Below are 17900 nucleotides of genomic sequence, written 5' to 3'. Positions count from 1 at the left end.
ACACGAACAGTAGGAAGAACCTCTTCTTCTCCTTTTCATGCCCTGTCCACTCCCCAAATAAGAAAAGATTTTCCACTTACTGGATTAACCTTGTTTCCAAAGTACTTTTTGAAGGAAGATAGTTTAGCACAATGAGAATGGGGAAACCTCACAAATGACTCATGAATGTGCTACAGGAAGGAAGGAAGCTCTGGAATACACATTACACCCAGAGACAGACAGCAAAGGCCACTTTCAAGACTCCTCAAAATGACTGCATAGAGAAGCCCCAAGTTGCACCAAATGGTGTTAAAGAAAAATAGAACTAACTTTTTTTTAACAGGGAGATTCTAAAAAGCAAGTTTCAACTAAACTATTATTCTCAGAAAATGACAGACATGGTAAGGTGACTTAACATTTCTTGTGACTTACACCTATATGAAGAATTTCTATATGGCTTTTTATTATTACAATATTTCCCTTGCTCTAAATATACCTACAAAAAGTAAAGAAATTTTATTCAACTAAGTATAAAAAGGGATCTTGTCAATTTACAGTTTCAGTCCACACAAATGTTTCTAAGATTTTATCTACCAGTCCAACTATCTCAATAATTTATTTCCAACTCTGAGGGCATCTCTACACCAGCCTAAAATCCTGCATTTAAAATGGGGCTTTCTGCTTCCATTTTAAATACAGGATCACAACGACTCCCTTTTTCACCTGCTTCCTTTCCCCCCTCCTTTTCCCCGTATCTGAGTCTTCCGTTATCTTTCATTGATCTCGCTCCTCTTCTTGCCACTTTCCCTCTTTTCACGGAGGGAACTCAAGCAGAACACAACGGGGTAATTTGATAGCTCATTATCTGTGATCTATTTAAAAACGGAACAAAGGCTATTTAGTGCAAAACCTGGAGGGTCACGGCATCATGTAAAGAGCCCAAAAACTTCCGTGAAGGAGCAATCTCAGTCGCAGGATAAAAGCTCCGTGTGAAGAAAGCCGGAGTGAAACCATCATATCGGAGACCTCTCATTCCATAAAACAATGCTAAGCTTCTGATATGCTTTCTTCCTTTTGATAAACATCCTAATTATATTTCATCAAAAGGGATTGTGTGTGCAAATACCATTAAAACTGTCAGTGCTGCATGAACAGGCATGAATCACATACCTTGTGTCACATACCTTGTGTTGCTAAGCTATCCATACGAACTGCAAAATATCGTATTGTAGAACATTCATCTACTTTCCCTGCCGGGAGATTGTATGTGGTCAGCAGCCACTCAAGGGATTACACAAGATAGTGATTCTTTGACTGTGGTTCAGGGGCCTCCACAAATCCCTGATACAATTTCAAGTGATTCCTGGGACCATAATGACAACAGAAGAAAATGCTGAAGAACCTTTTTACAAGTTTCCACTATATATTGAAGAGATAAGCAGTACAATTTACCAGTGGAAGCTGGTGGCGCTGATGTCAGTGGGGCAGTGAATCTGTTCTGGGTTTTAGTCAGAACTCTAAAGGAGCTATCTAAGGTGCAGAGTTCTGACTGAAACCTGGAGCAGATTCACCATCCCACTGACATAAGAGCTACCAGCCTCCACTGCAATTTACATACTGGTATGAAAATTAAAACTTGAACTGAAAAGAAGCTTGCCTCTATCACTGTGCAAGAAGGAAGCCAAGGGGAAAAACAAACTCCAGAATAGGAAGCAGTTGATGAGCAAAGTACATTTGAAACATAATTCAAACGTATGAAGATCATACCAACAATATGATGACCATACTGTAAAATACATAATGATCCCAACAAAGAACAAGCAAATCCACAAAACAAGATCAAAAACCATTGCCAGACAAGTATAAAGTTAAACCAATATGATCAGCTGTGACAAAGGAGTGGATCATGCCCATGTGGACTTTACAGAACTAGCAGTTTCTCCAAAGTAGAGAATTTATGAAGCAGTCAGTTATAACTTGTGAACATCACAGCCCTGAAAATAATACTGTATTTCATACTCTTCCCATGCCAATACTCTAGGAGTAGAGGAGCAAGATATTACCAGAAGACATACAACAAGTTTGATAGATTCTTGGCCATCTGGGTAAGTGTTTTATGCTCCGTGACACTGAAAATATGGTATGTCTCTCTGTTTTGAGGTGCACAACATTACTTTATGAAGTTATCTGTTATGAAATATCATAACTTATGCAGTGATCCCTTTAACTATTACCTCGGCATTTATCCAGAAATGAATAAAAGAAGCAGCTTGTTTAAAACTCCATCAAGTATTATCAAAGACCAAACATAGAAGTATGCGCTCAATTTGTATTCAGAGGGAGTCTGTCTGGATTTTTGGAATTATTTAGCAAGTTATGAATGATTCATGAAATAAACAAATCCCTGTGCAAATCCCATAAAAGACTGTATTGTTATGCAGTGTTTACAAACAGAGATAGGCAGAATTTGGTCAAAGACACATGGCCAAAAACATTCATCACATTCAGCAATCTGAGATGATCAAATAAGCATGCGAAGCTACTGTAGTGTGTGTCTAAAATTGTTTAGGTTTTCTTTTTGCTTTTCATACATTGTCCCTCAGCTGCACACCCCCTGTAGGCAGCAAGCTGGAGCCTACAGAAAAACCTTTCCCTGACCCATTCTCCTTGCCCCTCATCCAATAATCTTTACTCTTAATTTATTTGAACATATTTTAGACCACTTGAAAGTATTATCTACAAATGATACAATTTATCAGTGATCAGTTTCGGACAGATTTAGACATGCATTGACCATGCCCCAATATTTTTAGCTCTGAGCATGCAAATCCATACCAGGCATTGATGCACATTGATGCATCCTTGTTCAAATAAAATACTAAACAGTGGTTTAGCATTATGTGAATGAACCTGGGCTGGCCTGGGGCTTGCATGCTTCTGTCCTCCCCTCTCCTCCTCTGGCACAACTATGAGCAGACTAGAAGCTTTTGCTTCCATTTTTTAGTAACTAGAATTAAGCATTATGTTAGAACCCAGACAAACTGTGGTTAGTCCTTACTGTAGTTTCCTGAAACAAGCCAGCTTCAGACCTTGGTTTATGAAGCTGGCTTGTTTCATTAACAGGGTTTTGATGGAAAACCAGAGTCGGCACTCAGCATGGTGGGGCAAATTCTGGGGCCCATGGGCCCTGGAGGGTCCACTGTAGCTGATGCTGGGCTAGGTTTTTTTAATGGCCTAGCACTGCAAAGAGTGGCCAGGTGGCTGTACCCACCGCTATCTTCATTATTCCCAAAGCCTGTGGGCCTGGCCCCTGACCTACACTATTTCGAGGATAAGACCCAGAGACATTGTGGATGATAAAGATGATGATGGCAGCTGTGGAACAGCTGGCGGTTGGATCTGGGTTGCTTTTAGCACCACATCCCATCCCCTCTGCTGCCTGTGACCACCACCTAACCCTTTCTCTCCCTGGTATGCTATGGGGGCTTCATCAGGAGGGCACTGGGGGAGGTTGCCAGAGAGAACCCTGCTCAAAAGCCCTCTCAAGCCCTTTTAATTGAGAACAGAAGTGAACGCTTCCAATCTCTTCCTCACATTCACAGCAGAGAAGGGGAGAGGGTAGTGGGGAGAACATGAGCCCGACGCTGATACATGTAACACTAAACCATAGTATAGTAAACCATTAGGCAGGCCAATGCCTAATTTTAATAATAACCCACCAGAAAGCAGTGTTTTCCAATGTTCTCAACTGGTTTATGGGCACAGCTATGGTCAGCAGTCTGACAATATAGCCATTGCCAATGGGTCCCTTTCTATTCTGGGTAAAGAGGTCATAGCAGGACTCAGGCCTCCTGCCCAAGCCTCAGAGAGGAAAATAACTTTCCTTCTCTCCCCCAGGATCACCTCCCAGGCACCTTGCCAAGTCCCAAGAAGTCCAGTTAAGCTCAAACAGGGATCCAATGAGTTCTTGGAATGGCAATGATCTGATTCACATGTAATGCCAATTCATGGGTTATTTAACTCACAAGTTGGCACAGGTGAGTGGGAGCGAGCATGCTGCCTCCAGTGTACTCCTCACTTATGCTTTCAGTAAAGAACCTATAAACATCCCATTCGTAGACTGTGAATGTAATGTGCGAAACTGGGCCCTCTGGGTTATTTAGGGGTTAAACAATCCAAAGTTAACCCAACAACAAATCATAGCTCCTGCTCACCCTCACCAATTTGTGTGTTAAATAACCCACAAATTTGCATTACTTGTGAACTGGTCCATTGTCATTGGTGCCCAACAACCCATGGGTCATTGTTATTGCATGAAAACTGGGTCATTGAAAAAACATTCAATTATGACAATAATTTTGATCCTGTGCATGTTTACTTATAGGTATGTTCCACTGAAGTCAACAAAAGTTATTCTCAAGAAAGTTTGCATTGCATTGTGGCCAATGTCGACTAAAAAGAAAAACTAGAACAGCATGATCTTGTTGGTTGTCTTTGGGTGCTTCCAGACAGAGGGCTCTTACTCCTAGCAATCAGAAAGCACCGTGCAGCTGTTCCATCTTTTCCTCCCTAACAGAATTTCTGCATTAAGAAAAAAGATGGAAGAACTGGTAAGGAAACATGGGAGGCCCTGTAGAAGACAGGGAAGTCTAGAATCCCCATAAACTTCCATGAATGAGGCAGAGCGATGGCACCATAAAAGCCTCATCTGGAAGCACCCTATTCCTACACTTTTATTGTTCTGTATTTCAATGATTTACTCTAGTATAAGTTCAGTCCAATTAGTTTTCATTGAAGGAAAAATTAACAATCCCCCATTTTTTGTCTAGAATACTTTAATTAGTATATACATATTTTTGACATATGAATTACACATATTCATTTCTATTTCTGTGTGCTTCACCTCGCCTGTAACCATCCTGTCTGTACTTTATTCTTATGCCTCTATTTACTGCACTGTGGCTGTTTTAAAGTTGTATTTCCTTACAGAAACAGTACATTTAAGCAATAACAATTGACTTGAGAACACTAATTTAACAAAAGTACTATTTAGCTGTTGTTGTTGTTGCTTTTAAGGGCAGCTGTCATTTAAGGTCTCCTTCTTCCTGTTTTTTTGTTTAGAACACCATCAGGAGACAAATCCAGTAGGAAATATGTACAAATGTAACTTAACAACTGAACAACAAAAACTGAAATGAATATTACTTGCCCCCCTTTTATAAGTCCAGAATCCTTTTAGTAGGGGCAGAGGTGGTCAGAGCAAGCTATATGGGCCTCAATACATTATTTTCATAGTTGGGTAGACTGTAAGGTGAGAAATATATGTTCTGATGACTGGAAATATCAAGCCACTGTCATGCAGATCAGACTATTAATATCTGAGAACATAGATCCCATGACATGTGTTGCTTACGATCAGCCTTCCATAAGCCTAGAAGGTTGGTAGACCAACTAGACAGTCCTCTTAGAATCCCAGGAACCCCAATTCTCACAGAGAAATACTTTTCAACTTTGATGGTTGATCTGTCAATGACCAAAATGTTCTATGGAACAACACACTAATCTCTCAATAACAGTATTGCTCTCTAGCTCAATACTTTACTGAAACAGACTTTTTGAGGTCAAAGGTTAGAAAACTAGAGGTTTCATCTTAACAGGCTACACTACCATTAAGCAATCATGACATCTTTTTCTTCCTTTGCAACGTTGTTGGTGCCTACCCTATAATTGTGGAATTCCCTTCCTCAGAGACTCCATCAAAGCCAGAAATTGAGTATCTTTTGAAGGAAAGATAACACCCTTTATTTTGGGTTAGTGCTTAGTGACTGGGATAAACCTTTGAGGAGTGTGGATTTTTAACACCTGCTATCTTTTTACTCACTTGCAATATACACTAGGCTGGCCCAAGGTCACTAACACAGTGGCAGTATGAGCTCTATCCCAAAAAGAGGGAGGGGAAGCCTGGTTCAGCCTGACAGCTCTGCTAATTTTGCATATACCACTTAGTGGAGGTCAGGGGCATTGCTAGGTTCTTAAAAGATCCAGGGCACAGGCCCATAACACAAATTTGCATGATACACACACACACGTCTAAGCGCATGTCTAATGTGTGTGTGTGTGTAGTGTGTGAATGCGGTGTGTTGGTCTGCTGCAGCATGGCTCTTATGTTCTTAAATATAAAGTGCCTCTGAGCATGTGCAGAATGTTTTTCTTTCACCACTGGGCACTTAGATTCTTCCCCTACAAATTTTATTCCCCTCCATGCAACCATCCCTTCTCATCCTACCACCCTCCAGCAACTCTTCATAAAAACAGATGTCTTGTTTCATGCAGCTCCTCTCTACCTCCTCCTTGTTATGCACAAACTCTCATTGTATCTTCCTCCTCATAACTTCATTTGTGTCAAGACTTCACCTGGATTCAGCCAATGAATCTGTTTTCAAAACTAGGGCTAAGTTATGGAGAAACCCTGATCATGTACTAAGTGCCTTTCCCTCACCAATGAAGCTAGAGTTGATGCAAAAAAACCAACAACCCAAAGCCACAAATGACAAAACATGCATAGGACTGAGCTGAAAGGGTAGTCAATTCATTAGATGGAATTGGGTAGGCACTGTGTTAAGCTTGCAGTACCATGCTCACAACTCAGGACTTATTTCTGAGTAAAACATGCAGAACATCAAGGTGCAAACCTCCCTGCAAAAGTAACTTGTGCTGGAATCTTATGCACACTTTCCTGAGGGTAAGACTCATTAAACATAATGGGACTTCTCAGTAGGCATACTGAGCCATACTGAGCCAGTGTGATGTAGTGGCTAGAGTGCTGGACTGGGAGCTGGGAGATCTGGGTTCTAGTCCCCACTCAGCCATGGAAGCTTACTGGGTGACTTTGGGCCAGTCACAGACTCTCAGCCCAACCTACCTCACAGGGTTGTTGTTGTGAGGATAAAATGGAGAGGAGGAGGATAATGTAAGCTGCCTTGGGTTCCTTGCAAGAGGAAAAAAGGCGGGATATAAATGCAATAAATAAATAAATAAATAAGGACTGCATAAATTAGCAATATTTATCTCCCCTCCACTTAAAAAACAAACCTAAAACTCCTATTTTTTAATTAAAGCTTTCTGTTCATAGGAACATAGGAAGATGCCTTATAATGAGTCAGACCCTGGGCCCATCTAGACACTGATTGGCAGCAGTGGCTCTCCAAAGTCTCAGGCAGGATTCTTTCGTAGCCCTACCTGGAGATGCTGGGGATTGAACCTGGGACGTTCTGCCAAGCATGTGCTCTACCACTGAGCTACAGCCCTTCCTATTGCGGGATAATGGCAACTGACAAACAAAACAGCCCCAGATTTGTTTCTCTGAGACCATATGAACCCACTCTTCTCAAAGACTTGAGTGAGGAGGAGGAGAAAAATCAACCCTCTTGTCTGTTCGTATAAAGTCAAATACAGTTCAGAACTTCTCTTGCCCGCCCAAGAGAAGTTTCTTTAAGAATTCCCCAAGGCTTGCTCTGGGTGGAATAAAGGAGAGAGAGAGAGAGAGAGAGCAAGCAAGGGCAAGGCAGGGCAGGGCAGGGCAGAAGAAAAAAAGAATGGTGATTGGAAATGTGTGTGGGGTTGGGAGGTGGAGAGAATTCCCTAAGCCAAGTGGCTCCTTTCAGAGAGGTGGTACTTCAGAGGAATTTAGGAGGCTGCGGAGTGTTTGTAAGGATTGCATGTACTTAAATGAACTTTATGAGGTGAGGTGGCTGAGGGTTTTTTCTAGCTTTTTTAAACTGTAGAACCGATTTAAAAGCCCCAGCAGTTTCTCGATCATGATGCCACATAGTCCTAACTCTCCTTTTGCGATTATGTGAGTCCTACAGCTATTTAGGATAAATTAAAGTGGAGGGGGGAGAAAGAAGTTTGTGGAGGCTGATTGGATCCTCTGCTGTACTGAAGCTATTAAACTTCTGCAGAATCTAAAGGTTCCAGTTTGGGGCAGTAAAATCAGATGCTGTGTGAAATACCAGTATTTCACATGGAGCTCATTCTTCCCTTCCTTCTCCCTCTTCAAAATTTCATTGCAGGCAAGCTCCCAACAGTGGGCATATAAGAGCAGAAAAGAAAAGTAGGGGGTGAGAGGTTTTTGCACCTCAAAAAAAACCTACACCAGAGATTAGGGATAGTGACCTCCTAATGGTCACCTTAAACAACTTCTGATTAGGATCCCTAATCCCCTGGGTGGCTTGACAGTGTTTACTTTTTGTTTTAGACTTTGAGAAAAGGAAAATTTATGTATGGCTAGAGCAAAAGCCACTGGACCTAACTGCCTGAAATTTGGCAGGCTCAGTCAGCTCTATGGGGGCTGCCAGGTCCCCAAATTCCATACAAGTATGTGGAAGCACAAAAAAATATAGCTCTTTGCTTTGACACATTTTCTTGAAAACAGCAAACTTTACCTGTGACTAGCACAAAAGCCACTGGACCTAACTGCCTGAAATTGGGCAGGTTCAATCAGCTCCATGGGGGCTACCAAGCATCCAAATTTCATGTATTTGTTATACACACTAAAAAAGTTATGGCCATTTTTGTTTTCCAATGCAAGTCTACGGGAAAATGTTTTAAAAAATGGCAATTAGGACAGCTCAAAAGATCCGGAGCACAGCTCAACAAACATCTGGGGCCCATGCCCAGGTGAGCCCACTCCTAACGATGCCCCTGGTGGAGGTTATTTGTTTGTTTTACTTTACTATGGGTTGGATCCAGCCTTAGTTATAATTAGAATTGGGATATAAATTATACACTAACTAATTAGAGATTAGTTTAAGTCCTATTTATTTCAGTAGGTATACTCAAAGCATGGCTCTATATAGGGATTCAACCCTATACGCATATGGCTATCCAATAACATGTTATCTGAGCCAGGTCAGAGAAAATTACAAGAATAAAATACAATATTAAAATCCAATAACAGTAGAAAGCAGCATAAAAAAAATCATATTTCCAGTAGAGCAACAAGTGGAGAACTTGTAGCCCTCCCAAATGTTTTGGCCTACAACTCCCATCAGACCTAGCCTACATAGCCAATGAGGAGGGATGATGGGAGTTATAGGCCAAACCATTTGGAGGGCCACAATTTGCCTACAACTGCAATAGAGGAAGAAATGAAACAAGCAATAAAGCAAATATATAATAAAGCAGATATACAATAAACAAAAATCATAAATTGAGATGGCCAGATTGTAAAAAATAGGAGTTGAAAAGTCATGGGTGAATAAAAAGATCTTCACTTGGCACTGAAAAGACCATAAAGAGGGTGCCAGGTGAGTCTCTCTGGGAAGGCTCTTCCACAGTCAGGAAGGCTCTCTCCCTAGTAGCCACCCACCTCACTTCATTTGGCCGGAGCACTTGGAATAGGGCCTGTAAAAAGGGTCTTAAAGACTGGATAGGCACAGATGGGTTGACAGCTCTACTTATCAGAAGGCAGATATGGAGACAGCAACACTTCTCAGAAGGCCACAGAGATAGCAACACAAAGTGAAGCCTGGAGTCGTTGCCATCACTTACCATGAAGGTACCCTGGCCAGAACACCCTGCCTATGATACAAATTTACAGTGCAATCACATGCATGCTTACTTGCATGTAAGTCCCACTGTGTTCAATGGAGTATACTCCCAGGTAAGTGTGTATAGGATATCAATCTCTTCTCACCAGTCAGCCCAATCCAACCTTATCTGTTCTAACTCTATGAAAATACTTTAAAGTGGTCAGTTAAGATTCTATGAAAAGAATCAGCAGAAGAACATAATACAGAGTGTAGCTCACCACAGCTTCCTCTTATTTAGCTGTCGATGCAATGTTTACTTTAATCTGAGCTACTTTTTTGGCAAAGGCAAGCTACTTCTAGGCAAAAAAGGAAATATGCTGCAAAATCAAAATGCACAATACAAAACTTTGATTAAGGCTGTACTCATAAATAGACTTATAGGATGCAAGCTGCATTGAATTAAGTTCTTAAGAGACTGACAGGGGTACACGCCCCTATATAGGACTGCACTACATAGCTTTTTAGGATATCTTCAACTCCTATCAAAACTTAAAATCGTAGTTGACACATCAGAGGAAGTGACAATTATATCTGTCTTTTCATATGACTCTTAAGAAGTAATAAATATAAATTTGAAAAATATTGCAATAGGACTTCCAGATGCAGTCATACTTTGGCAAAGCTAATACAAGGTACTTCATTTCCATTTGACGGTAAGACCGATGCTTCCATTCTTAACATTTCTTCCAGGATAATTTCACTGAAGCCAATAAACTATTCTAGAGTGTTTTCTCTTCTCCCATTTTCCTCCCATTTTAGGAATTAAATTAGCTAGACCAGAAGCTTGAGAGTAAAGATTCCAGATTGTCAGGTGAAAGCAGAAGGCCTCTCTGAAGCAGAAGTAACTGTGGGAAAAGAACATCAGCAGACTTCAACAGCAAATAATTGCTGTGCTGCTCTTTGTGCACGTAGACTGCAAGTACAGAAAGGGCAGATTCCACTGCTATCATTCCACTGCTATCAGAAGCACAGAAAAAGAAACAAAGGAAAGAAGGGCACTGATGCAGAGCCCTTCTTGAAATAATACATATTATAGAACTTTATTATTTTGCAGCACTCAGGTCCCAACTGTGCACAGACATCCTAGGAACTCAGGGTGGAATCCCACATATGGGGGGATTCCTAACCACAAATTTGCCACTGATATGAAAAGCACAGTGGGAGGAGACACTTGCAGAAGAGAAGCAGAGAGTGGGAGGACTTGCTTAATTCTTCCCCCAACTATTTTCTCCCAGTCACCCAGTCCCTTACTTGTTTGGCAGGGCCGACATAAGACCTCCCAGCGCCTGAGGTCGGAGCAAGCACAGCCACCCTTTCTTCTCCCCATCCCTGCTGTGTCAATGGCATTGGTGGCACCAGCCACCACTATCCCCCCTTTCCCACCCCTGGCAGCAGCAGTGGCAACACGCCATCTGTCCTTCCCTCGATACCTTGCTCTGAGGGGTACTTCTTCAGAGTGAGACAATGGAGGGCAGGGGACCCTGGAGACTGCCCGTGCTGTGGCAGCACAGGTAATCTCCAGGGCTGCCTCCCCACCAATGCCTTGCTCGGAGGAAGAAGTTTCAGAGTGGGGCATCTGGGTTGGGCGTGTTCTCTGGAGAGCAATGCTGAGTGGCCGACAGGGCTTCCCAGCATGCCCACCCACCCGATGTCTTGCTCTGAGAAGTCCTCAAAGTGAGGCATTGGCCAGGCGGCACTCTAGAGAGCTATGCCAGCTGCTCTCCTGCTGTGGCATTTGCTGCCGTAGGAAAGCGATCAGCATGGCTTTCTGGAGTGCTGGGTAGGCTCTGAGAGATCCTCAGTGAGAGGCACAGGGTGGGGGCTGATAGCTGCTCCAGAGAGCCATCCTGGCTGTTTTCCTGCTGCAGCAACACAGCTCTCCCCCCATGGCAGTGGGGTGCATGCGATACACCACCCTTTGGTATTCACTGCCTGAGGCAAGGGATTCATCCAGCCTCAGGGGAAGCTGGCTCTGTTGTTTGGGAATCACGTCTCAGAATCCCCAGCTAGAAGGAAAGCAGTTGTTAGCAAGAAAGCAGTAAGCAGGGACAGTCCCGTGTCCTGCTTGTCCCTTACACACACACTGCTGCTTTCCACGTCAGCAACAAACATAGGGTTAGGAAATCTGTATTTGCTACCAAATTTATAGTTCTGCTGTCAGCTCATATTTGGCAGTTTCTAAAACTCAGGGCATCTCTACACCTGAAATTTATCGCACACTCATGATTAGCCACTCACAGAAGTTTGCAGGTCCATTACATGACATTGTAATCCTCAAGTGATTTTCCCGCCTATCCTATGTTATCCCCAAATGGAAAAAATGCAGTATGTTTTCAGCCTGTGCAGCAGGAGAACCATGGCCTGTCTGTATACTTTTCCAACAGCATGAAAAACCCGCTTTGTTTGGGACTGCTGGGGGAGCAGTAATGATGACGACGGCAGGTGGGGGGTGTCGGTATACTGACCTGCCGGCTTGCCACCAAGCCATGACTAAATGCAACGCACTGACTTTTGCTCCCAACTTTGGCTGCTTACTCCACAACACAGAATGGCCAGCATGCCAGCAGTTTGCTGGGAAACTGGTGCCTGCAGAGGCAGGGGCAGGATTCGGGCAGTTCGGTGGAGGTTGCTGTCCACCCGCATTGCGTATCAATCACAACCAAACCACCAGTAAATTGCGAGCAGAGGGAAAGGGCCAAGAATCAGGGAGGAAGTTTTGTGATGCCCCCAGTGCCTGTAATGGCTTTTTGTGGAAAAGTAGCCACTCTGTGAAAGGGTAAGGAACAGAATACAACGAGATAGAAACAACTTTGTAAAGCAGGCTGGTCTAATCCCACGATGAAACCGGATGGAGAAAGCTCCGGAATTGATGCAGATTTCTGCCCCCATGTGAGGAACCCCTCAAAATATTACAGTGGTGGGGGTTAGAGTAGATTGTGGAAGAGATTGGGACAGTACTCCTAACTATTGGAATATGGATAGGGTTCCCAATTTGGTGGCTAAAAGCTCCTAAACTGCTAGACATGCTCAGATGGTGGGAGTAAAATATTTGCCCATACCTTCCAATTGCTTCCCAGTTTGAGGAGGTGATAGGGTGTGTTTTAGCAGCATTTCTCAAGGAAGGTTGCAGGGGCGCCCCATTTGAATGACTACTTCAGTGGCTCTATATCCTGTTCAATAAAATTTTAGCCACTATTTATATTCCAAGTCTTTTGCCCATTTGGATCACAGAGCAACACACATTGCAAGCACATTGGCTCAAAATTACTGGTATGCTTTGGCTTTCTCCCAGTCATTTCAAAGAAGAAGACCTGCACTGATTTACAGCAAAATTTATGACTGCTCTGCATGACTGGAGCCTGCAGGTGAATATAGGCTAAAGAATGTAATTACCCTCAACAGCAGGTGTTCACAAAGCTTGCACAAAAATCCAGGTACTAATTGCTCTAACTTTGATTAAAGTTTTATAAAAGAATACTTCACAAATGCCAGCCCCAAATTAGTTATGCAAGAATATTGTTTGGCAATTTCCTTCTTTTGTCTGAATTCTGTACAGTAACCTGTTGCATGATCTGTTGACAGAAGAGTCAACATGGCTCTAATTAGTTTCAGCTGCCTTGTGTTTGCAATAAAATGAGCAAGCTTTGTTCAGCTTAGGTAGTGGCTTAGAAAACAGATGTTATAAAAGGGTACACATCCTCACGAAGTAGCCACATGGTAAAGATTTTAAACATGAATAATGCCACAGTCCGGCTAGGTTGTGTGATAAAGCATAGGATTTTCCTTCCTACATATGGGAATGCCTCATTACTGGAAAGATGACCAAATGCTTCCCCACACATTCTCTTCTCATCTTCCTCTGTTACTTACACTGGAGTGTGTGGGCAGGACATCTGGTTCCAGGCACATTTATACTGAACTTGAACAAAACTCTCAGTGCCATCTAGCACAGAGCAGGTTACATTCTTGTTCACTATGTAGGCACACCAATTTCTGCAAGGGAGAAGAGAAGAAGAATAGATATACTGTTAAACCAGAAAACAATGCAGATTATTAAGCCTGGGTCAGGCTATTATATGTCTGGGTCAGACGTGCAATAACAAATGTTGCATTCAGGATCGGTCAAGGCAGGCTTACATTTATTTGGGTTTTTTTCCCAGTAGCTCAACATGTGAAGGGGAAGCAGGGCCACAATTCAAAAATGTACAATAGCCAGGAGATATAGGAAATATACTGTCTTGAATGCTACTGTAGAGTTGAAGTGTTATAAAACACTGTCTTGCTTGATAAAAATAAAATCTACAAAGGTAACAGTGCAATCCTATACATGTCTACTTAAAAGTAAATACCACCAAGGTAAGTTGGTATAGGACTTGCAGCCTAAGATATACATTATCACCAAATACAGCCAGTGACTAAAGAATAGACCTTGAAATTGGGAGGCAAAAACCTCTCACTCCAAACTGACAAGGGAGCTGTTCACACAAGATGCTAACTCACACTCAGTAGTTGAATGCGGATTGTTGTTGAATCATAGGCTGTTTGTTGAGCTGTGGATTAGCATGTTGTCTGAATCCAGGACATTTTCCACAGGGTGGCATGTTAACCATCCTGAACAACCCAACAACAAACCATGGGTTCTCAAGGTGGCTTGAGAAAAATAAGCAACGCAGCATGGGCTAGTGTGTTGCATGAACAGCCCTGACTAGTGTGCTTGAACCTAGGGTGATGTAATATAAACAAATGCAAGTTCTTTAAATGATCATACACTCAGCCACCAGCCACCAGCCACCATGCAGTTTCTTATGAAGCAATTAAGAAGACAAATAATGCCTGACTTAGGACAGTGCAGCTTAACATTAAACTGAAGCCACATGATATGGTACTGAATCTACAATGGATCGTGGTTAAGAAATCAATTTGAAATGGAAGACAGAGTTCTGCAAGTTGTGTGGGCTGACAAAAAGCACAGAACAATGGAATAGAGCCTGACTGGAAAGGGGGAAATGCAAACTGGGCAGGGGCGGGGGGGGGGAGGTAAAAAAGCAAATGTTAATATAGCTGTCTTAGATGAACTACAAGAATTTGAATTTCTGGATTGCAGTTCTATGATGCATTGATTTGTCCTTGTCTTACCCATGCTAACTGACCTCTATTCCTCTTTAAAAATTGGCTAAGTATTGAGCTCTGGGTAGGGTCATATTTAAGAAAATTCTGACTTGTGTTTGAGAGCAACAAGAAACAGTATGAGCATATTAAAGATATGTCTATCTTCTTTTTTAATATACTTTTACTGGTTTTTCACATTTAGCAAAATATTAAGGGCACAATCCTATTGGGATAGGCGGCCGCCTGTGAACTCGGAGGCGACTGCCTATCCAATGCACGGCAGGAGGAGCGCGGAGGGGATCCTCTCCTCCGTGCTCCAGCCGCCCTGCATTCGCAGCTAGGCAGACGATTTCAGCTGTCTAGCCGCAGGACATTGGAGGCAGGGTGGGGAGGCTGGATGACATATAGGAAGTGTCATACCAGCACTTACGCACTTCCTGCCCCCCCGGGAACATTGCCTTTGCCCCACTCTGCACAGCTCTTATGACCACAGAGCCCAGGGACGTTCCATGTCGCCTATGAGGTAGCGGGGGGAGGGAGGCGGTTCTCCAGGAACCAACCTCAGAGTGCGGGCTCTGAGGCCAGTTCCCAGAAACCAACCACTCCTATGACCATCTAGCCGCTGTTTAACAGACATAGGATTGCGCCCTAAATAACTTAACAATGTGATATATCAATAAGAACATCCATACATCTTTATCTTGATCCTCGTTACATACAATTCAGTTGCTTGTCTGATCTATTATCTTTGTCACTTTATACTCCATTAACCCAATAAATCTTCCCATAAAAGACCATGTGACTGTGGTGGTTGATTTAGCTCTTTGTGCTGTATCATAAAGTTTATAAAATCACCTTGCCCAAAAATGGCAGATTTGAGACTGGGCGAAAGTTGTTTTTTTTTCTTTCTAAGTTGTTTTTTCTCTTGTTGTTTTTTCTCTTTCTAAGAGAAAGGAAGACGTTTCCATAACGGCGCAGCAGCCAAGAGCAATGCACTTACTAGCAGGAGACATGAGGCGGTGGTGGAGGCTCTATGTGTGTGCAGCCTTGGATAGTTAGCAGCCACAAACTTGCACAGTTATGATTCCAGCTACCCACGTCATTCACCAACACCACTAAGGGCATTGGATTCCCCCTCAGTCACTGCTCAGTATGTGGCCTCTTATCTCCCACTAACCCACCACTTCACCAGCCAACACACAGATATTTTTCAAATAACAGCCGCAACACTGTGCCTGTTCGCACATCACAACAGCTGACAATGGGTTAATTTACTTGTGGGGGGCCACTGCATCATGCCAGGTGCCTGAGTGCACCATTTCTGCATAGCTTGTTTAGGGTTATTCAAGGGTTGTCTGATCCTTAGTCTAAACCTAACAACCCCTGTTGCCTGGGGTCACATGGCATGATAAGCCACAGCAAGCCAGGCACCTCGCACAACACAACAGCCCTCAAGAGTAAATTAAACCACAGTGGGCTGTCATGTCATGCGAACCAGGTCATTAAGTGATGGGCTGCATATTGTCAACTATCACAATGCTGCCCAGTGACTGCAAAATGCAATGGAAGAAAATGCCAGGGGATTAAGAGCCACTGGGGGGGTTGCCCCTTCTCACTCCAAGAACATCATACCAAAGGGGAAACCAGACTAGCCCCATGCTTCAGGGAACTTGTTTCTTCTTTCCCTGCCAGAAAGAGCAGTCAGCTCCAACTATCAGTTGTCCTGGGACTGGACTGAACGGTAGAGAAGCACATTCTGGCTCTAGTCATCAGTCAGAGATGCAGAGGACTACAAGCTGCTGGGCAGTGTGTGTGCGCGGGGTGTGTGTGTTGGGTTTTAATGTTTTCATCTGATTGTGGTTTAATGTTTTGAACTTTTTGTACATAGCCTTGGTGGATTCCAGAAAGGTGTTATAGAAATACAATCAATCAATCAATACGTTTTGAAAAGGTGATTGCAGATCTCTTGCAAACCACCTTGGGGATCATTCTACAGAAGGCAGAGTATAAATTTTAAAAAGACGTCATAATTGAATCACAGATTAAACACTGGAGAAAGAGCTTTTCTACCACCTCAAGTCCTATCACAGACAGTACTTTTCTACTGCATACCATTCAATTCAATTAACACATTAAGCTGGGAGTCACTGAACGCTGGCACGTGGAATGATACACGTACACGTGTGAACTCAACCCAAATGCCGTCGGGACCTGACAACTCCCTCAGAACATACTTCCCAGCTAAGAAGGCGCAGCTGGCCACTCTGGCCAGAGATGAGATTCCCCGGACGCGCCGGACCACCAATTTCCTTTCCCCCCACAATGCAGCCATTTCGCTTGCTCCGACTTGCCCACTTGCAGGCAAGCTGCTGTTATCGGGATCTTTCCGCCCCGCGGGGCTCGCTCGTTCCCAGTCTGACCACGTCTCTCCCCCCCCCCCCCGGCTGTCACGGCGAAGGAGGAGAGTCGGGGCTACGCTCCTGCTCCAAGACACGACTCCTCCACGAATCGGGTTTTAATTTCAAGTTCATGCTGTATTATTATATTTGACGAGCTAAAAAAAAAAAAAATCCCAGAAAACTTATCGTTAACAACGCGTCGGAGGAATAAATAACTCTCCCGAGGCCCGCAGCGGGGATTTGAGAGAGCCGGAATTCGAGGAGCGGGCGGGAAACCAGGCAGCGGCACTTACTTGCTCCTGACGCCCGGCCGGCCGGAGCGCAAGTGCGCGGTGTTCTGGCTGAGGCAGCCGCCGAGGCACAAGAGGAGCGCAAACGTCCAGCGGAGGGCCCTCGGGCGCAGCTCCATGCCCGTCGGACCTGGGCGCCACCGGCTCACGAGGAGGCCGACGAGGCGCGCGTTGCTCCCCGCTCCCTCTCGCCCGCTTCTGGCTCCCTCTCCTCTTTCCCCCAGTCTTCTTATCGCGCCTATCTTTCGCTTCCGCGCAGGCTCTTCCCTTCCTCCCCTGCGCTTCAGTTCTCCGTCTAACCTCTTCCACTGACGAAACAGTTCTCAACGCCCCCCTCCATTTCCCCGCGACTCTTCTTCTAAAGTTTCCGCCCTCCACCTCACACCCCCTACCCGAAGGAGGACTAGCCGCCGCCGCCGCTTCTTCGCCGGCCAAAGCGCGCGCGCGCGCGCGACCCGGCCCTCTTTCCTCGCTCTCGCTCGGGGGGAGCCCACAAATGACTGGACGGCGCTCCGCCGGTGGGGATTGCC

General features: G+C 44.0%; 1 protein-coding gene across 2 annotated transcripts in view; it reads right to left on the bottom strand.

Moving 5' to 3' along the window:
* The window catches only part of EMILIN2 (elastin microfibril interfacer 2), a 53629-nt gene extending 36053 nt beyond the window's left edge, over positions 1–17576 (bottom strand). The window contains exons 1-2 of one of the 2 annotated variants that reach the window (XM_084849787.1): positions 17374–17576; positions 13443–13565 (exon numbers count right to left, since the gene is read on the bottom strand). In XM_084849787.1, the coding sequence (XP_084705913.1) occupies positions 13443–13565; positions 17374–17489 (239 nt within the window). In that variant the 5' untranslated portion in view covers positions 17490–17576. The remainder of the gene's footprint in view (positions 1–13442; positions 13566–17373) is intronic. The other variant, XM_084849788.1, reaches the window with a different exon arrangement.
* Between the last annotated feature and the right edge of the window lie 324 nt (positions 17577–17900).

The sequence above is a fragment of the Heloderma suspectum genome, chromosome 4 (genome assembly GCF_057233095.1).
Source record: "Heloderma suspectum isolate Gila_16-S chromosome 4, 16-S_ref, whole genome shotgun sequence".
NCBI lineage: Eukaryota > Metazoa > Chordata > Lepidosauria > Squamata > Helodermatidae > Heloderma > Heloderma suspectum.
The sequence above is the reverse complement of the archived record's forward strand: the minus strand, read 5'-3'. Positions and strand labels throughout refer to the sequence as shown.